The sequence below is a fragment of the Orbicella franksi genome, chromosome 9 (genome assembly GCF_964199315.1).
Source record: "Orbicella franksi chromosome 9, jaOrbFran1.1, whole genome shotgun sequence".
Taxonomy (NCBI): domain Eukaryota; kingdom Metazoa; phylum Cnidaria; class Anthozoa; order Scleractinia; family Merulinidae; genus Orbicella; species Orbicella franksi.
The window spans coordinates 5,581,089-5,597,286 of NC_138153.1; the positions used below are offsets into that span (position 1 = coordinate 5,581,089).

A 16,198-nucleotide genomic window follows, 5' to 3' on the forward strand; every position below is an offset into this window, starting at 1 on the left:
TTAACCTTGATTGCTGTATATTCCCAAGGGAGCCTTCACACCCAAATGCCTCAGGCTAATTAGGGACGGACCATTAAAAAAGTGATGGGGGATGGGGATGTGAAAAAAAAAAACTCATGCCAGGGCCCTAGCGAAATAGGCCCTTTGGTCCCATATTTGTTACTGGACGGCCACTCACAGAATCATAGCTAAAACCTTGATTCACTGCATGCCAAGAATGAATTTTATTACAAAGGGAATGAATAAAGAGAATCGATATTTCCCTAAACACCAAACAAAAAATACAATGCAGCCTCATCAGTTAGGCAATAATATCACTTAAATGTGTCTGATACTTGGTTATGTCCCCCCGCCTCCCCGCCATCATTTCTCTAAGGGTCCATTCCCCAAGGCCCTGTCCACGCTAAGCCGGAAGAATTTGAAAACGGAGGTTTCACTCTGGGCTATTCTGGAAACGCATCATTTTTTTTTTTCCCGTCCACATTAAAACTTTGAAAACGCAACAGTCACTGGTCATTTTGCATTTGTGTTTGCATGAAACTTTTCCGGGGAAATCGTGACCCAATCGTTACTTTTACGAAAAGCTTCGGTTGCAAAATGTTTTCCGTCCACATTACAACACAAAGCCGACGTTTTCAAATTCCCCCGGATTGAACAGCGTTTTCGAAAAGTTCCGCCGGTTTTCGTGACGGATTAGTGTGGACGGTAGGCACCGGAGAAATAAGGCTCCGTTTTCAAATTCCTCCGGCGTAGTGTGGATGGGACCAACGTCATGGAAACAAGCTAGCGAGCAGGAAATACAGGTCATCGCACGTGCAAGGCGACAACAGAAGACTGTCGGCGGTTAAAAAAAGAGAAAAATAAATAAATAAAATTAAACTGGGGATAGTAAACACTGCTATACGCGGAGGATGACGGGGAATACCGTAGAATTCCGAAAGTAACGGCCCCCGTTACTTTCGGATTTAGCAGGCAAAAGGGGTCGCTACTCTCGTGTAGCCGTTACTTTCGGGCAGCCGTTACTTTCGGATGGTTAAAAAACACTGGTACGTTTTAAACAAAGCGGACGCCGCGTATCATGAAATTAAAAGTTTCGTTTATGCATGTTACTAATTACTGTACCCACATAGACAAAGCAGACTGCATAGCGAGAAGTCCCTTAATGTTGGCATTGCAAGGCAAAAGTATAATGGTTGCATTATATCTTGATGTGTCTAATGGTACTGTATCATTTGACCCTGCTGCCAGACAGGTACACCTTATGAATTATAGTTTCAAGATAGATTCATGCACTTAAGTTCGATATAAACCCAGAAATAAATAACTCTTTAAGTAGTTCAGTCCTGCAGTAAGGCTGATCCATCTGTGTTGCGCTTGAGATCAGATTTTCTTTTCTATTGACTTCTTCAAAGGGCCGCTACTTTCGGGTGGGCTGTTACTCTCGGTGGACCGTTTCTTTCGGGCTTCAATAGGAATGTAAAAAAAATTAACGTTACTTTCCGGGAGCCGTTATTTTCCGGGAAGGGGGCCGTTACTTTCGAAATTCTACAGTAAAAGATAATAGGCCATTTTCCGAGTTACCTTGTGTCTCTGTTTCAAAACGAGTGTTCGTGCAAAACCTTTCATTTGTTCGTTGGTTACGGAACGGAGGTAGAACCAATTTGTTTAGAAACACTTTGGTATGTCTGAAGAGAAACACGATCACTGAGCTAACATATCGTAAAGAATTTGTTACTTACTGTTAAAAGATAGGTAAAGATGATTATTACCCGGGGGGGCTCCGATATAAAAATGTCTGGGGGGCTCGTCGTGCCTTTTAAGGGGAGGGTCTACATGAATTTAAGTGAAGTTTAGGGAAGTTTAAAGAGGGATTAAAAGGAAAAAAGTTTTAGAATACCACCAGACAGTTGAACGCCATCCGAAAGGGTACCCCAGGTTGGTGCACAACTGTTTGGTGTACGTTTACCAATTTTTAACTTCAAATTATAATTTTAAAACAACATGAAATCTTCAAAATGTCCTATTTCCAGAAAATTTTGCTAATCCTTTGAGAAATCTATTTATCCCCACATATATCCAAAACTCACCAAAAAATTTACAAAACAGCCCAAAACGTAGATATGTGGGATGAGCAAAGAGATTTTTGACTGCTTGAAACGTGAACGAGATATTTGTGTTGAAGCCATAATACCCAGCCAAAACCCGGCCTTCATGTTAAGCTCCGCCTTAAGGGTTAAAAAAGCAGTTTTGGTACTTCTCAGGGTTTCCAGCTTCAAAAGTTCCATAGCGGAAACTTTTTCGGTATCTTTTAGGGCATTGAACCGAAAAAAAAATTGACAGGAGGTAATGTGTTGTTTAAAAATTGGTACCTCTTAGGGGTGAAAAGATTTCAAGCCACGCCCACATAACAGGATCTTGCCACCACTTAGTAGTTCTTTTCAGACTTCCCGACGAGCACCCCCGTCCTTTTTTATATGGGAGTACCCCGCGGGGATTATCGTCCTACTACTAGGGCGGTTTCGTTTTCAGGAGAAAACGAAAGCGGTCTACCGTTTCGAATGAGCAAAATATGGCGGTTTATGGAATGTACGACCCCCAATAATATATGAGACTGTGTATTAAGTGTCGGTGGAATTTCTAACGTTCTTGATAGTAAATCGAAATCCGACTAGCGCCCTCCATTTCCACCGGAGGACTAACGTTATGTGTGTTCATTGAACTTTGGTTTCCGTTATTATTTGATTGCATGGGATAAACACGCCCTGAATATTTCCCGAAAAACTGGCAAAGTGTCCGCCGAAAGTCAGGGAACCGACAGCTGTAAATGATTAGATTCATGAACGAATTGCTGTAATGAAGAAGTTTAATGGCGTGAATGGTATTTATCCTCACTTTCTTTTGGCAGGGAATGCAAAAGAACAGCGTGGTGTTCAGTAAATGAAAAGGCAGCCAAGTAATGAAGAAGACACCGGTAACAATGGCTAGTGTTAAGACGAGTTTTTGCTCTCGTTCCATCGACACTCGACTGTTTCTTCGACGGTCGCTAAGCTCTAGCTGACGAGCCCGCACTTTGTACCAGACTGCGGTGTACGTAGCAAGCATCACAACCAGGACAAATGAGAGCGCAAACATCATGCTGTAGAAAAAGACCGTAAAATCGACGATTTTGTGCTCGGTTAAAACATGAAGCAGCACTTGTAGCGAGGATAGGAACCAACAAACTAGAACAGCTGCAAAGTAAGGATATTTTCCCATCGCTCGATGCCTGTGTGGCCAGAACACAGAAAACGCTCGCTCCAGGCCGATTACAGACAAGCTGAACAGTGACGCAAAGCCAGTTAACAGATCAACAGCTTCGTATGAGATGACGAAAGTGCTATTCTGCGCTATGATGCTTTGTGGCCACTGGAACACCATGTACATGGGAACGGCAACAGCGCCCACGAGCAGGTCAGCGACTGCTAAGTTAATCAGTAGAAGGCTTGTGCGCATGCGGCGAAGTCTTGAATTGTTGAGGAACACTGCTATGGAGAGTGAGTTCCCAACGATGGTGAACACAGCTAGGCTACTGTACAGAACTGACCAAGTTACACGCTCCGAGGCTGACGTGTGCATCGTCATCGCAAACTAGAAACATCTGACAATAAACAACAATCTGGAAAATTTAAAATAACAGTTGGTTAATATTAAGTAGCGTTCCTTTCCACAGGCTACGCTTCAAGCGTGTTGCACCTAATCGCACCCTCAATTTGCGCACAATCAAAAGGAGGAATCAACATGACCAAGAATGTAATACCTATTATACTTCCGGAAATTTAATTAATTTGCAAAAAAAACAAAAAAACAAAAATGATATGAGACCAACGCAAAGAAGGAAATATCCCTGCGGTCTAGTTCAATATTTGATTCCTGCCTAAAACTGAGAAATGCTGCAGAATATAGCATTTTTACAGAAAAAAATAGTTCTGGGGTATATCCGCTAAACCTAACTAAGTGGGCAAAACATGAAAACCGCCCAGCTGCTTTCTTAGGCGTGTGCATTTGCGCTAATGTAAAAGTTTCAAAAACATGACTGTAAAATCGTGGGAAATGAATCTTCATTGAGGACCTGAATTTCAACTAAACAAAGGCTATATTTACCGGCGTAAACAGAAAGTTTGTAAAACAACCTGTCAAGGGCTAGTCGCTTGAGCTGAGAGAAGTCGCATGTTCTCACTATTGCAGCTTGCATCCGAGATTTCGTTTGTGCTTTAAACCGAACTTGACGCCAGTAATATATTTGCATGTCAGCGAACTCGGGTTCGAAATGATAAAATCGCTGCCTGATTAAAATTGGATGGCAGTTATCAGTCACAGACTTAAAAACAACTAAAACGTTCGGTTTTATCTGCTTTAGATTAGATTACTTGAAAGAACGAACATAGAACGTACGTGCAAGGAGCTATATTTAGATGAGGAAGTTCTATTTAGCGAAAGAGTTTAATTCCACGAACGTAAATTTACGGATTATATGTTATGAAACAAACATCGTGGATGTCAGCATGGTTATAGGCTGATCAATCTCTAGCCATCCATTAACACTGTCGAAAGCTTTACATGTAATTTTTAGCTGAGTCATACTATAAATCTGTTTCTGAGTTTTCTCGGACCAACAATCCCCTCCGACTAGTACGGCCTGGCTATCAACAACACCTTTCTAAATTAGCTTAGGGCAAGCTAAAGAACATGTCTTTGTACAGATCTCTCCTGTTTTTGTTTCCCAGGCAAGAGTGCCCGTGTACGTGTGCTCGTCTGAAGCATTGCCGTAAACGTCGGAGCTGTACAGATTTGTACATGTAGAGTAGTCCGCTCCCACCACCGCAAGCTTAATTTAAATCCAGATATCGATCGATTTCGTGCTTTTTCTTATCTACTTGTGTTAAAGGGGAATTGTGATATGATATTATCATCTGTACTCCTTTCTCTTATCCCGGATATCCAAAACGGTAAACATGTCAATGATTGTGGGGCAACAACAGTAGCATCTACCTATTTGTCTGACTTGCTTTTTTTCTTTTTCTATTTTCGCTCGTTCGGACTTCGGTGAAACGTTCTGATAGCAGTTTCTCTGCACATCTCCCTTACCTTCACAGTTTCTCAAAACCAAGTATTCTGCATAGCTACCTCGATCAGAATTGACTCGGAGCCGGCCGGATGAGCCCCTCACTGTTGAAGCAACATGTATCATATGTAAAAGAAAGCAAGTTACCTTTTGTACGTCGGGCCGTCGTTTTGTTGTATGTTGGTGATGTTTTTTATGGTCTCGTGATAAACGAGATTCTCAGTCCTCGTGCAATGGTTATCTCTATCAATCTTCTCACTTCAGTACACTTTTTGTTACATATATATACAGTTTTTGATTTTCGAATCGCCGCTCGTTATTTTATGACCTCGAGGTTCTGCAGTATCAGACGGCTGCTCTGAAACTACAGAATTGTCTTTTTCAGAGATATCATAAATTGACAGGTCCCCTCGGTGACAGATAAGGTTTTTCTTCCGGCAAGTTCAGGTCACTATAATGACAATTCAAAACAGAAGAATTATCTTTTCAGATTAGATAAATGAATCCAACGTGAAACCAAAATTGAGTGAAAGTCGCAGAGACTAATCAGAGAGGGTTAAGAGTTTAAATAGCTTCGCATTCTAACCGTTCGTTCTACGAAGTTCTCAAAATTGAATTGCTTTCACAAAAATCACTTAAGTTAAGTATTTATAAAGAATCATGCATTGATAAATTAATTTTAAGGGGGAGGTGCTCAGTAAGGCGTTATTTCAATTAAAGGCTTTCATTTGTTTTTATTGCTCTTAAATTTGATCTACCGACAGTGAGTAATAAATCAAAGCAGTTTAATCAATCTTAAACATTTCCTAATTAATTTTAAACTCGAAAACGGAAGTTGCACCAGGAAGGTTGGTAATTCCTTTCGTGTGATTATACGTCCCGATTTTTTAAAAAATATTCACGTTGCGAAAGTCTTCTATTGACCAGAATCAAAGTTAAAGGGCGTAAAACCGAGCTTATTTGAACAAGGATTTTTCTAAGTACATAAAGCTCTATAAGAGCCTTAAGTGTACGGCTCAAAAAAGTCCAACGACAGTTTTTCATTATTGTAAGTCTCGACAAAAAGTGCATTGTAGAAAGTACTAATCTAACAGACTGTCATTTTTTCTTCACTAAATAATTGTTGTAAGAACGAGTTTCCTTGCAACGAATGTTTCTATAGAACTTGCCATGACAATTTGACATGCGAGTTCTACAAATGTTATTAAAATCTTCCGAACTATTTTCTGCTTTTGTAAACATTTGTCAAACGTTAGCAATTCACCTCGAGAGGGTATTCATGTCTGTGACTACACGCATAATCCTGTTCAATTACAATACAAGGTTTCTTTTTGTGCTTTTTTTTGTTCAAAAAAGGATTAAAAAAAGAAAAATAAGGTGCCGTAAAAATAAATTGTGATGGCCTTTACAGATCCTCTCGATCTGCATCTTTGATATTCTCAAACCTAGACGAAAAACGTGTGGTCAGAAATCACGACATTCATCTAATGAAACTTCAGCTGTACTAAGTAAACAAAGAAATGAAAAGCTTGCGAGTGAAATTTAGATAAAAGGGCCTGTAACAATTCCAGAAAAAAAAGCTACAAAGCTATAAGACCACTTGAGTAAGTTTCAGAAGAAGCGTTTCGAATTTTACCCCGAGAAAAGAACCACTTGAACAGATAGGGCGAATATTCCAAATAGACTCTTAAATTCATTACAGCTGTAGTGGATTTACTTTCGAAAGGCTGATATAAACGCATTGTCTTTTATCAAAGAAAAGTTTCTCTTTTCTTACTTTTTTTACATGAATGCACAGAACCCATAAGATGTTTCGGAAATTTTAAGCTGTTCGCTGTTTCATACAGTTTCCACTCAGTGTCGATTTATAGCGATTTATGGCAACAAAAATAAACTGAGCATCTGGGCGGGTTATTTACGGCATAACCTCTGTAGAAGCAACTATTTTATTTGTGTTGAAATCCTTTATTTTTTTTCTTTTTCAATGCAACTTCCTTTTTCCTAGCGGCGCTATTTTCGGATAGATTCATCTTGCTGTTGACAAGCATTCATTAAAAATCCGTATTTAGAACAAAATCCATTACAGCTGAATGATTTGAAACCAGTAATCAATATTGCTTTAAGCTTTTAAGCCAGTTTTCAATATCCATTAGTTCGATATTAGGGCACATTCGCTCACGGGGACCCGATCTAGCATAAAAATAATTTCACCTGGAATAACGTACGTACGTGAATTTTTGTTTGGAGATATTCCCATTTCAGAACACTTAGATTTCTATTCGGGCTACGCTAATAGCTTATTTTCAACGGTTTCGGCTTTTTTTCCATCAGGGGAAAACTGAATGTTTAGACAAAATATTGCCTTGGCTTACTGCAGCGGGAACATTGAATATTCCAAATCTGCATAGTGGAATCTAAATTGCTGTGTTCAGTACGCTAAGTCAGAGCTCTAATACGTTTCTTATCCACAAAATTCTCAAATATAGAACTGAATCGAATTTCACCGCCAATAAACAATATGTTATTAAAGATTTAAACGGTATATGAACGTGAATCGCGAGGTATCTTAAAATAGACAAAATAACATTGCATCAGAATAAAAGCATATTCAATGGTTCATGAAAATTTAAAGTAATCAATTTATGAAAATTACTGACTTAACCGCAACATTTAAGTTCACAATATTGAGAAAATCGATAAGCCGCATAGTTGAAACACCTTTAGCAGGTCCGAATCGCAAACGTTTACCATACGGCTGCGAGAAGTCGTAATTGCTCTGTAGCAGGTGTATCATGAAATAACATTTCGCAAATGTATCGAGGATGGGTCATGCTTTCTCACAAAATAAGACGATCTCAAATCTCACTCACCAACCTCACTCTCACGTTCTCCCTGCAAACGCAAAATCGGGCAGGATCCAGCGAATTAAAAAGAGCACCTTCCTCTGCAGCAATAAGGCAGATGTTCACTGAGGAGTTTACCACGGGATGTTGGTGAGGAACACCTACATGAATGTATTTCAATGTATTTGAAGCTTGTTTGCTATTGAATCAATAAACAGGTTGCAACGCGCGCGGCCCACACCGACTCTTTCAACTTGGCACGTGGTACCCAGACTCTCGCGTTCTTTAGCCTCGTGGGACCTTTTTCAGATTGTCAACTGTTTTGACGCTGCAGTTGCAAACGGCATTGACATTACTTACACTCGTCTCCAACGTTATTTGTGCTCTAAAAAAATGGGGGCTGGAAACAGGTAAGGTGTTCTATGTGTTACTACTTTGAAATTTTCTTGCAGCCTTCAAGAAACAGCAGAGGTGAAAACAAACCGAAAATACACTAGGATAGTCAGACCGAGGAAAATCGAAGAGGGGAATTAATGACTGACGTAATAGGTTGAATTTTCCATTATACCTCTTCCGCTTCACGTTAATTACTTTCGACATCCTTTTTGGCATATGTGTCGCAAGTCCATCCAGAGAATTTTCAACATGCAATTTACATTTCGGAATAACATCCACGGTTTTTTTTTTTCAACTATTCTGAACTATGGGTACGTTTGCACAGTAAAACGAGTTCCTTTTACTACCTAACTAGCAAGCTCTAGCAGATTAAATAGCAACAGCATGGCCTGAACAAAAAGATTAATACATAGCCCAAAATTTGTACGAAACAGGGGTTTTAAATCATTACAGCCAAACGCAAACATGAGAGAAAGCTTAAGCGAAGTGTTTGCCTCAAGCTGTGTAAACCGACATTGAGCAATATTTATCTGTTCCTTTTATAAAATTAAGGCAACTCCATGTTGTATACAGAGCCTTTGCGAAACAGCTCGCCATTTAATGGACGTCTGTGTTATCAGCCATTATTTTATAAACGTATTTCTTATTTAAGTGGTGTGTATAAAGTTACAATTCCAAGTGTAATATTTACATCATTTTATGCTACTCTTTCGTGCTCTTTTCCAATATACCTCATTAGTAGTTGTCTGTTTTAAAGTCAAGGAGACGTAACAGCTATGAAACCAAAACTTCTAAGCTATTTAATTTTGCAAAGTCGAAGAATCGCTACACACGCGCATGCTACCCAAAAGTGTTCCTCTGAACGCAAGACACATTTAGTCCTCTGCGGAATTGTATAGCCGGGTAACCTTGTCCCAGAAGGATTTTTCCTTTCTTTTTGAACATCAGATTACCGGCTCAGCCCATTTATAGTAAGTTGCCAATGTGTTTCAGAGAAAAAAAAACCCTCTACGACCAAGATAGGTGTCACCTACATGTAATCAACTTGCTTTAAAGGAGCTACATCACGGTTTGAGCATCTTGAAAAGTTTAACTTAAATTTTTCAAATTCGTGGTTTGTAATCCGTATTAATCTTCTACATCCTTAACCATCCTTGTTCCTTTATGGTTTATCATTATCTCTTTAGTGTTTTTCTATCTTAGAAAACTACTATTTTCAGGTTTCCTTCATCAAAGGTTATTTTCTACGTGGCCAAAATAACTCAAAATGCCGTGGCTGAACTCCTTTAAATGAGCCTTTCTTTAGAGAAACATGGGCAATGATATCATTTTGACATAATATCTAATACTAATTCACGTTATGTGGAGTTCTATATTACCTTATAAATATAAATATATACTACATGCTCTTTTGTTTTACAGGATGCAGTTCCCCTCTTGCAGCTGGACACGTATCGCGCAAGGCTCAAGATGCACTTCTGCAATTATGGGAAAACTTGAGTTGTTAAAACACAAGGCAGCATGTCTTTGTGTTCTCTGAAAGAGAAAGGAATACTCACATCAGCTTCCGAAGACATGGTTGAACCGGATAACGGTCAAAAACATCCAAAAAATATCGACTTTGATGCTCAGTACTATTACCAGTTAGGAACACAGATTGCCAAACTCATTTATTATTCATCACGTTTAAACAAAGGAAAAAACAGTGCAGGTAATGACCACACAATTTTCTGGACACCTGAGATATGCCAAAAGTCCACTTAAATGTGAAAACTTTTTTGAACTCCTGTGAAGGAATGCCTGTCCGTCTTCTGTCAAATTGATCTGAAAGAGCAAAACAGAAAATGTGTTCAGATCATGATGTGCTGGTTTTCCATAAAAAGTACATGCCTTTTATCATTAAAACGTCATGGTATTTAGTGTACCTTTGCCAATTGGAGATACTGAATAAACAAATATATTAAATTTTGCAGGGGTCTGTTTACAAAGTGTGGCTGCAAAGTCAAGGGCCGCAGAACACCATGCCACCACTACCAGGCCAGGATGCAACCTCCTCTCACATTTTCTTTATTTAAATATACCTTGAAATTGTAAAGCTCCTTGTTTGAGTCAGACTTCCAACAGTACATGGTTAGCACCTGCAAAACACAGCAGTATATTTATGAGGTAAGGATGCAATATTGACTTGATTCAAAATCTAAGATGTGCAAAATTAGTAATGTCATCATACATAAAACACAGTTCTTGGGATGAGAATGTTATGGGTCAGGTTTCTCCAGCAACCCATGATTACCTATTTATACTGGAGTGAAAAAAAATAAATAAATAAATAAAATAAACATGGTGAGTTCCCCCATCCCTCTCCCCCCCAAAAAAACATAATGTGCTTGACTGAGGATAAGCCTGAACCTCATGATGCAGAATAAACTAACCCACCATGAACCAGGGAGGCCTGGTTGGCAGGGATTGGTTAAAAGCAAGCATGGAATGAGCACAGATACCGATCTGTCAACCTATAAGAAATTTTGAAAAAATTGTCCACTTTCAAAAGCCAGCCCTGAAATAGTTGGTTTATATCCAAATACTGATAAGGAACACATCATGACAGGAAGGTTTTTTCAACCGCATTAATATCAATGACAGGCTTGTGGCCAACCTCCCACGATTTGTCTTCAAACTTGCATTCCATTATTTCATTTTCACTTTGTATATGTATGTATACACTTATCAATACTGAACGATTTTTAGTGAAAGTTCGAAATACCTTTGATCCAGTGGAAGAAATTGAATCACGAATAAGGAAAATACCGTTCCTTTCATTTGCTGGTAAATCTCTGACTTTGCCCAGTAGAAATTCTTCAAAGTCCTAGATTGATGAAATTGAAATAAAAAAACCTGTAAATTGCTATTTTCTTACCAGTCAGTCAAGTCAGTACTCAGAAAATGAAAACTTTTTTAGAGATGGTTATCTCATGATGACAAAGTGCATTTTTAATGGAAAATGACATTTTGACTTAGACAACACTTTGGAAGGATGGTTATAAACACAGCATAGTTTTGTAATGTCTTCCCCTCAGAAGCTTGTAATCAGAGTATATTCGTTGATCTAAAGCATGGTGTTTCAGGATTCTGGAAAGCTGCAAAACTATTGTCACATTAATTGATAAAGGGAAGCCATATGTTATTTCGGCCATATTATTCAAGGACAGATTATACTTAGCACTGGAGTATTTATTACAATCTGAATCAGACATGAAATAGCCCATACAAACACTAAAAAATTATAGTCACACTCAGACAGATCAGACTGTTCTGATCCTTATCCTGTTAATATTTCCCTCTGATATTTGTATTATCTGTAAGGACTACTACACTTCTTACTTTGATGCTAACTTCATCCCTAGCATAAACCATTCTTGAGAAGGTTATATTACTGTCAACTTACAGTTCTTGACTTGGAAACAGCTTTTGGAGTGACTGAATACTGATCAAATTTGTGTGAACCACTTGATTCTAACAACGCTTGCTTCTCACTTGATGGTTCGTTGATTTCTTCAGGAGGAGTAGGAGGAAGAATGGGCAAGTATCTGTCATCTGGAGGGGAGCTTGCAGTAGCTTCATCAAAACAAGAGTCATCTGCTGGTTTTTCATCACCTAATAAACAAGGTTTCTCTTCGCTGTGTGTTTGGTCTCCCTGTTCATTTTCATTATCTTGTGTCTGATCTTCATCCTTATCATGCTCCAGAACAGCATACTCTGGAGAACCTTCATCACCAGTTCCTGAACTACCATCACCTCCTTCACTTGGTTTCACATCCTCATGGATCGCACTTGCAGCACTCACTTCAGGGATCATGACGCCATTTGATGGGGGCTGAGAGGCACCTTCAGGTTCAGGGCCTTCCAACACAGAATACACCGGCTCCTCAGTCACTGTTGTGTTGACATCATTTACGAGCTGCCTTGGGGGTTTGCGCGGTGCCTGATTTCGGTCTTTACTATCAGGAACAGTTTGTTTTTGGATCTTAGGTATATTTGTCACAACATCTACAGAGTCATAAAACTGTCCTGGTTGATCCACACCCTTTTCTTGGCTGTCACTTGACAAGCGTGATGATCTTCTTTTATTCTCTTTTGGAGGAGGTTGGTTGTTTCCACCCCTTTGGGTTTCTGCATTAGAGGGATGACGAGTTCTATTTGCTATCAAAGCACTGCGCTGACCCAAAGAAACGTCATCATAGGTAGGAATCACACTTGCACGGCTGGACGCCACACTAGTGGTGTCTGGATGTTGGCTTAGTCTATCACCCAGACTGGTTGTAGAATCATGACTTGGAGCTAAAAACAACAGTTGAGATGGTTACTATTAATCTGCAGTATTTATCTGTGTTTCAGCCAGAAAATTTTACTTGAGGGCCAAAGTGGCCCCTGAAGATGTTTTTTAGGGGCCAATTTTTTAGGAAAGGGGCCACTAAATTGAAAGCTACAGAAGGAAAAAATGCATCAGTGTACCAAGGAAAATAAGGCAGTTCATTAGGATCTATGATGAAATTTAATAGTAAGTGCTTTTTGAAGTGTTTCTACTCAATAAAGTTTCTTTTGAATCAGATAGTAGTATGAAGGATCCATGCATTACAAGAGAACAATCCTTAGGCATACATAACATAGTCAATGATCAAGGGTTGCAATGCACTATATGGCGATTTCAAGCACGGTCAGCCATTTGGAAGTTTTCCGATATGAGAGAATCAATACAGCAAAGCAAAAGGACGGATTGACTTCTTTTCTTATGTTGAATGGTTTAGAAGCAAAGATCTTTCAATACGATTTCTCTAGAAGGACATAATGTGTGACAAAATAACTGTTATTGATCGTCAACACAGAGAAATGTAGTCGCCATTATGCCATATTATGGCGACTAAACCAGAATTTTTGGTCGCCAAGGATGAACTGCTTGTTGTATTGGCGACCGTATCAATCACAATTTCGAGCCCTGGGATGGCTTTTAAAATATTATGCCTGTGTTAAGCTTGGAGTCTTGTAAAGAGAAAGGGCCAAATTGGTCCTTTTTTCATTTTTCTGGGGGCCATCTCTGATTTTAACGTGGGATTCCCGCAATGGCACGCTCTGGCGGAAACACTGATTTATGGTGTTCACCACAATTATACTTTTAGGAAGGTATGGATGTCCAAACCTTCTCTCTATGATGGTTCTCCATACTAGGGCTTACTATACGGTGCTATAATATACATGTATGTTTGCCAAGCTTCAAGAAGCATGGCATGAACTGTTTTCCTACCAACAATCCTGAGTTGAGCATGGGTGGCTGTCTAGGGAAGAGTTTAATTGTAGCATGAGTCGTTTAGTTCCACCCTGAGTCAAGTTCAAGTCAAAAGTCAAGTTAATCTCAAGTCAAGTTAAATTTTCCTTTTTTGATCTTTTGTTTTTAATTGCTGCATCAAAATGATGTACCAGAAGTACAGGAACAGCAAGATTTGATTATGAGAGTTAATACCTGCATTGGTTTGAAGTAGCTTTTCAAAGATTAAGAAGTAAACACTCCTCAGCATTTATTAATTTTCCTCACAGATTGCAGCCTCTGTTAATCATATACAACTGAGGCAGAGATTCCATTCCAACGTACTTGAAAATTGAGGTACTCGTACATGTAACTGTCTTTTTACAAAAATTATGATGGATGAAAAACAACTAATGCACTCATAAGACTGGCTACTGATTTATAGAATATGGGTTTCTTGAAAAGCAACAAGTACATTCTTGAAAAAAGACTAATATACAATGTCCTTACATCTGATAGCTTGCTCCTCAACACTGCTATTTTCAGCTGTGGCTCCATAATTAGCATATCCAGCTCCTTCTTTGTAGATAGGCTGTGAAAGAAATGGACATATGAGTGTTGGACTAATTGTGAATCTAAGAAGTACTTCCTTATCAACCACAAGGTGCAGTGGCTTCATGGTTAGTGCACTAATGTCTCTGTATCGAGCAGTCCAGGTTCAAGCCCTGACTGGGAAATTAGTGTTGTGTTCAGACTGAACACAGTCCTTGAGCAAGAGACTTAACTCCCACAGTGCCTCTCTCAACCCAAGCGTATAAATGCGTACCGGCTAATTTAACGCTGGGGGTAACCCTGCAATGGACAAGCATTCCATCCAGGGAAGAGCAGAAATACCCACAGTCACTTCATGCTACAGAAACCAGAGATAAACGCTAACCTAATGGGCCACTTGGCTTGTATGCAGACTTTACCTTTACTGCATATTTATCAACTTGTTTGCCAGCATCACACAAAAAGATGAATCGTGTAGTACATGTGTATTGAAACTGTCACTGAGTTAAAATATACAATGTAATAGAGTCTCACAATAAATTATTCTTAGAAGGTTTATTGTGAAGATCATATAAAAGATCTCAGAGTTTTGGTCTAGTGATGCTTTTTAGTGTGAAGACTTTTGAAAAGTGACCTCACAGAAACATTTTGTGGCCAGTAATCGAACAAAGACCAATCAAAATTGGTTTATAATATCAGTGATAAAAATCGCAGAAAATAATATCATTAATCATTTATTAAGTACATACCATGCTTCCTATATATTTCGTGATTAGGTGTCACACAAGGCCTAAAATAATTAGTTTATTGTTGACTGGAAGCGAACTAATCACAAGAAGAAAGTAAGCTTAAGCTTTGCTTCTTTCCATAGAAGCTTAAGGTGATTCCTCACATTTGCGTTGCGCATCCTCACTGCACAATTTATCGTGTCACTAGAGTGCATTCGTGCACGCGTACATTGAAAACATGGCGGATTTGCCTTGATATTGAGTTCTATCAGTTGAAAAATGGCTATAGCTCACTAACGAGCTTGGGCACCCCAAATTGTTTTCCAGTCATTTTAATCAACTAATCATTAGCTTTGAGTGAGAAAAGACTGATCTGATTTCTATCGTTGAAAATTGAATAAATTATAAGGAAAATAGCAGCTGCACTGTAGTCTTTTCTATTTTGCAGTTTGATAGCTGTGGCAAGCAATTTGGTTCCAATATTTTAACAAGGATTCAGCTGTCTGTCAAAATCAAACTTAAAAAGTTTATTTGTGTCTGACACAAGTATTGACTGTAGTTTGGGGCGTGTTTTCACGAGTCTGGGCTCACAAAGAGTTTACAATAACTTGGAATGCGTTCTTCTAATAAGCATTAAATAATGCTAAAATGGGACATTTTTAATGCCTCACTGCTCCTTAACGAGCATGGGCACCCCCCTTTTCTATGTTATAATTAAAGTTCTCATATGATAAATATTCAGTGGACAAAGTTTGAACAAAAATCTATTGGCAGTTTTATTTCAAGGAAATTACCTTAAGTTAACTTTGCTTATATATTATACTATATGCATGCAGCTCAACCGTACCTGATATGGATAGGGGCTTGAGCTATCGTGGCTAATACTGCGAGTAAGACCTCTAGCTCGTTTTTTAGTCTGTATTCTCCTTTGTACGTAGCAAATGAAGGCCACAAACGGGATGCCGACAATGATGAAAGCGACCACCGCAAACAGAGCGTATGCCCAATTATTGTACTCACAGCCTGGCGAATCATCATTGTCAGTAGGTCTGGTGAGCACAGGGCAAACTGGTGATGTATGATTGCTCGCCAAGACCTCAAGCAATTTCCCCATAGTAATGCAAACACGGCACGGCACTATGTAAAAGAGAAAAGAAATTTCATTTTCCGTGTAACATTGTTCTTGTCACCACATTTCTGCGAACCAGCTGAAAAGAACGAACCGTTGAGCATATATGGACAAGGTAACGGGTCAAGAATAACTCCGCTGTGCAAATAT

General features: G+C 39.0%; 2 protein-coding genes across 2 annotated transcripts; both read right to left on the reverse strand.

Moving 5' to 3' along the window:
* Positions 1-413: 413 nt before the first annotated feature.
* On the reverse strand, positions 414-7,997 carry LOC145496888 (D(1A) dopamine receptor-like). Its single transcript, XM_081476661.1, has 2 exons — positions 7,976-7,997; positions 414-3,655 (listed from the first exon to the last, which is right to left on the reverse strand). Exon 2 carries the CDS (start codon positions 3,619-3,621, stop codon positions 2,638-2,640), a length of 984 nt encoding a protein of 327 aa, XP_081332787.1. The 5' UTR covers positions 3,622-3,655; positions 7,976-7,997; the 3' UTR covers positions 414-2,637.
* LOC145496884 (uncharacterized) lies at positions 6,465-16,148 on the reverse strand. The gene is made up of 7 exons (XM_081476657.1): positions 15,767-16,148; positions 14,150-14,231; positions 11,786-12,678; positions 11,105-11,206; positions 10,422-10,478; positions 10,079-10,164; positions 6,465-9,876 (listed from the first exon to the last, which is right to left on the reverse strand). Exons 1-7 carry the CDS (start codon positions 16,031-16,033, stop codon positions 9,825-9,827), a joined length of 1,539 nt encoding a protein of 512 aa, XP_081332783.1. The 5' UTR covers positions 16,034-16,148; the 3' UTR covers positions 6,465-9,824.
* Between the last annotated feature and the right edge of the window lie 50 nt (positions 16,149-16,198).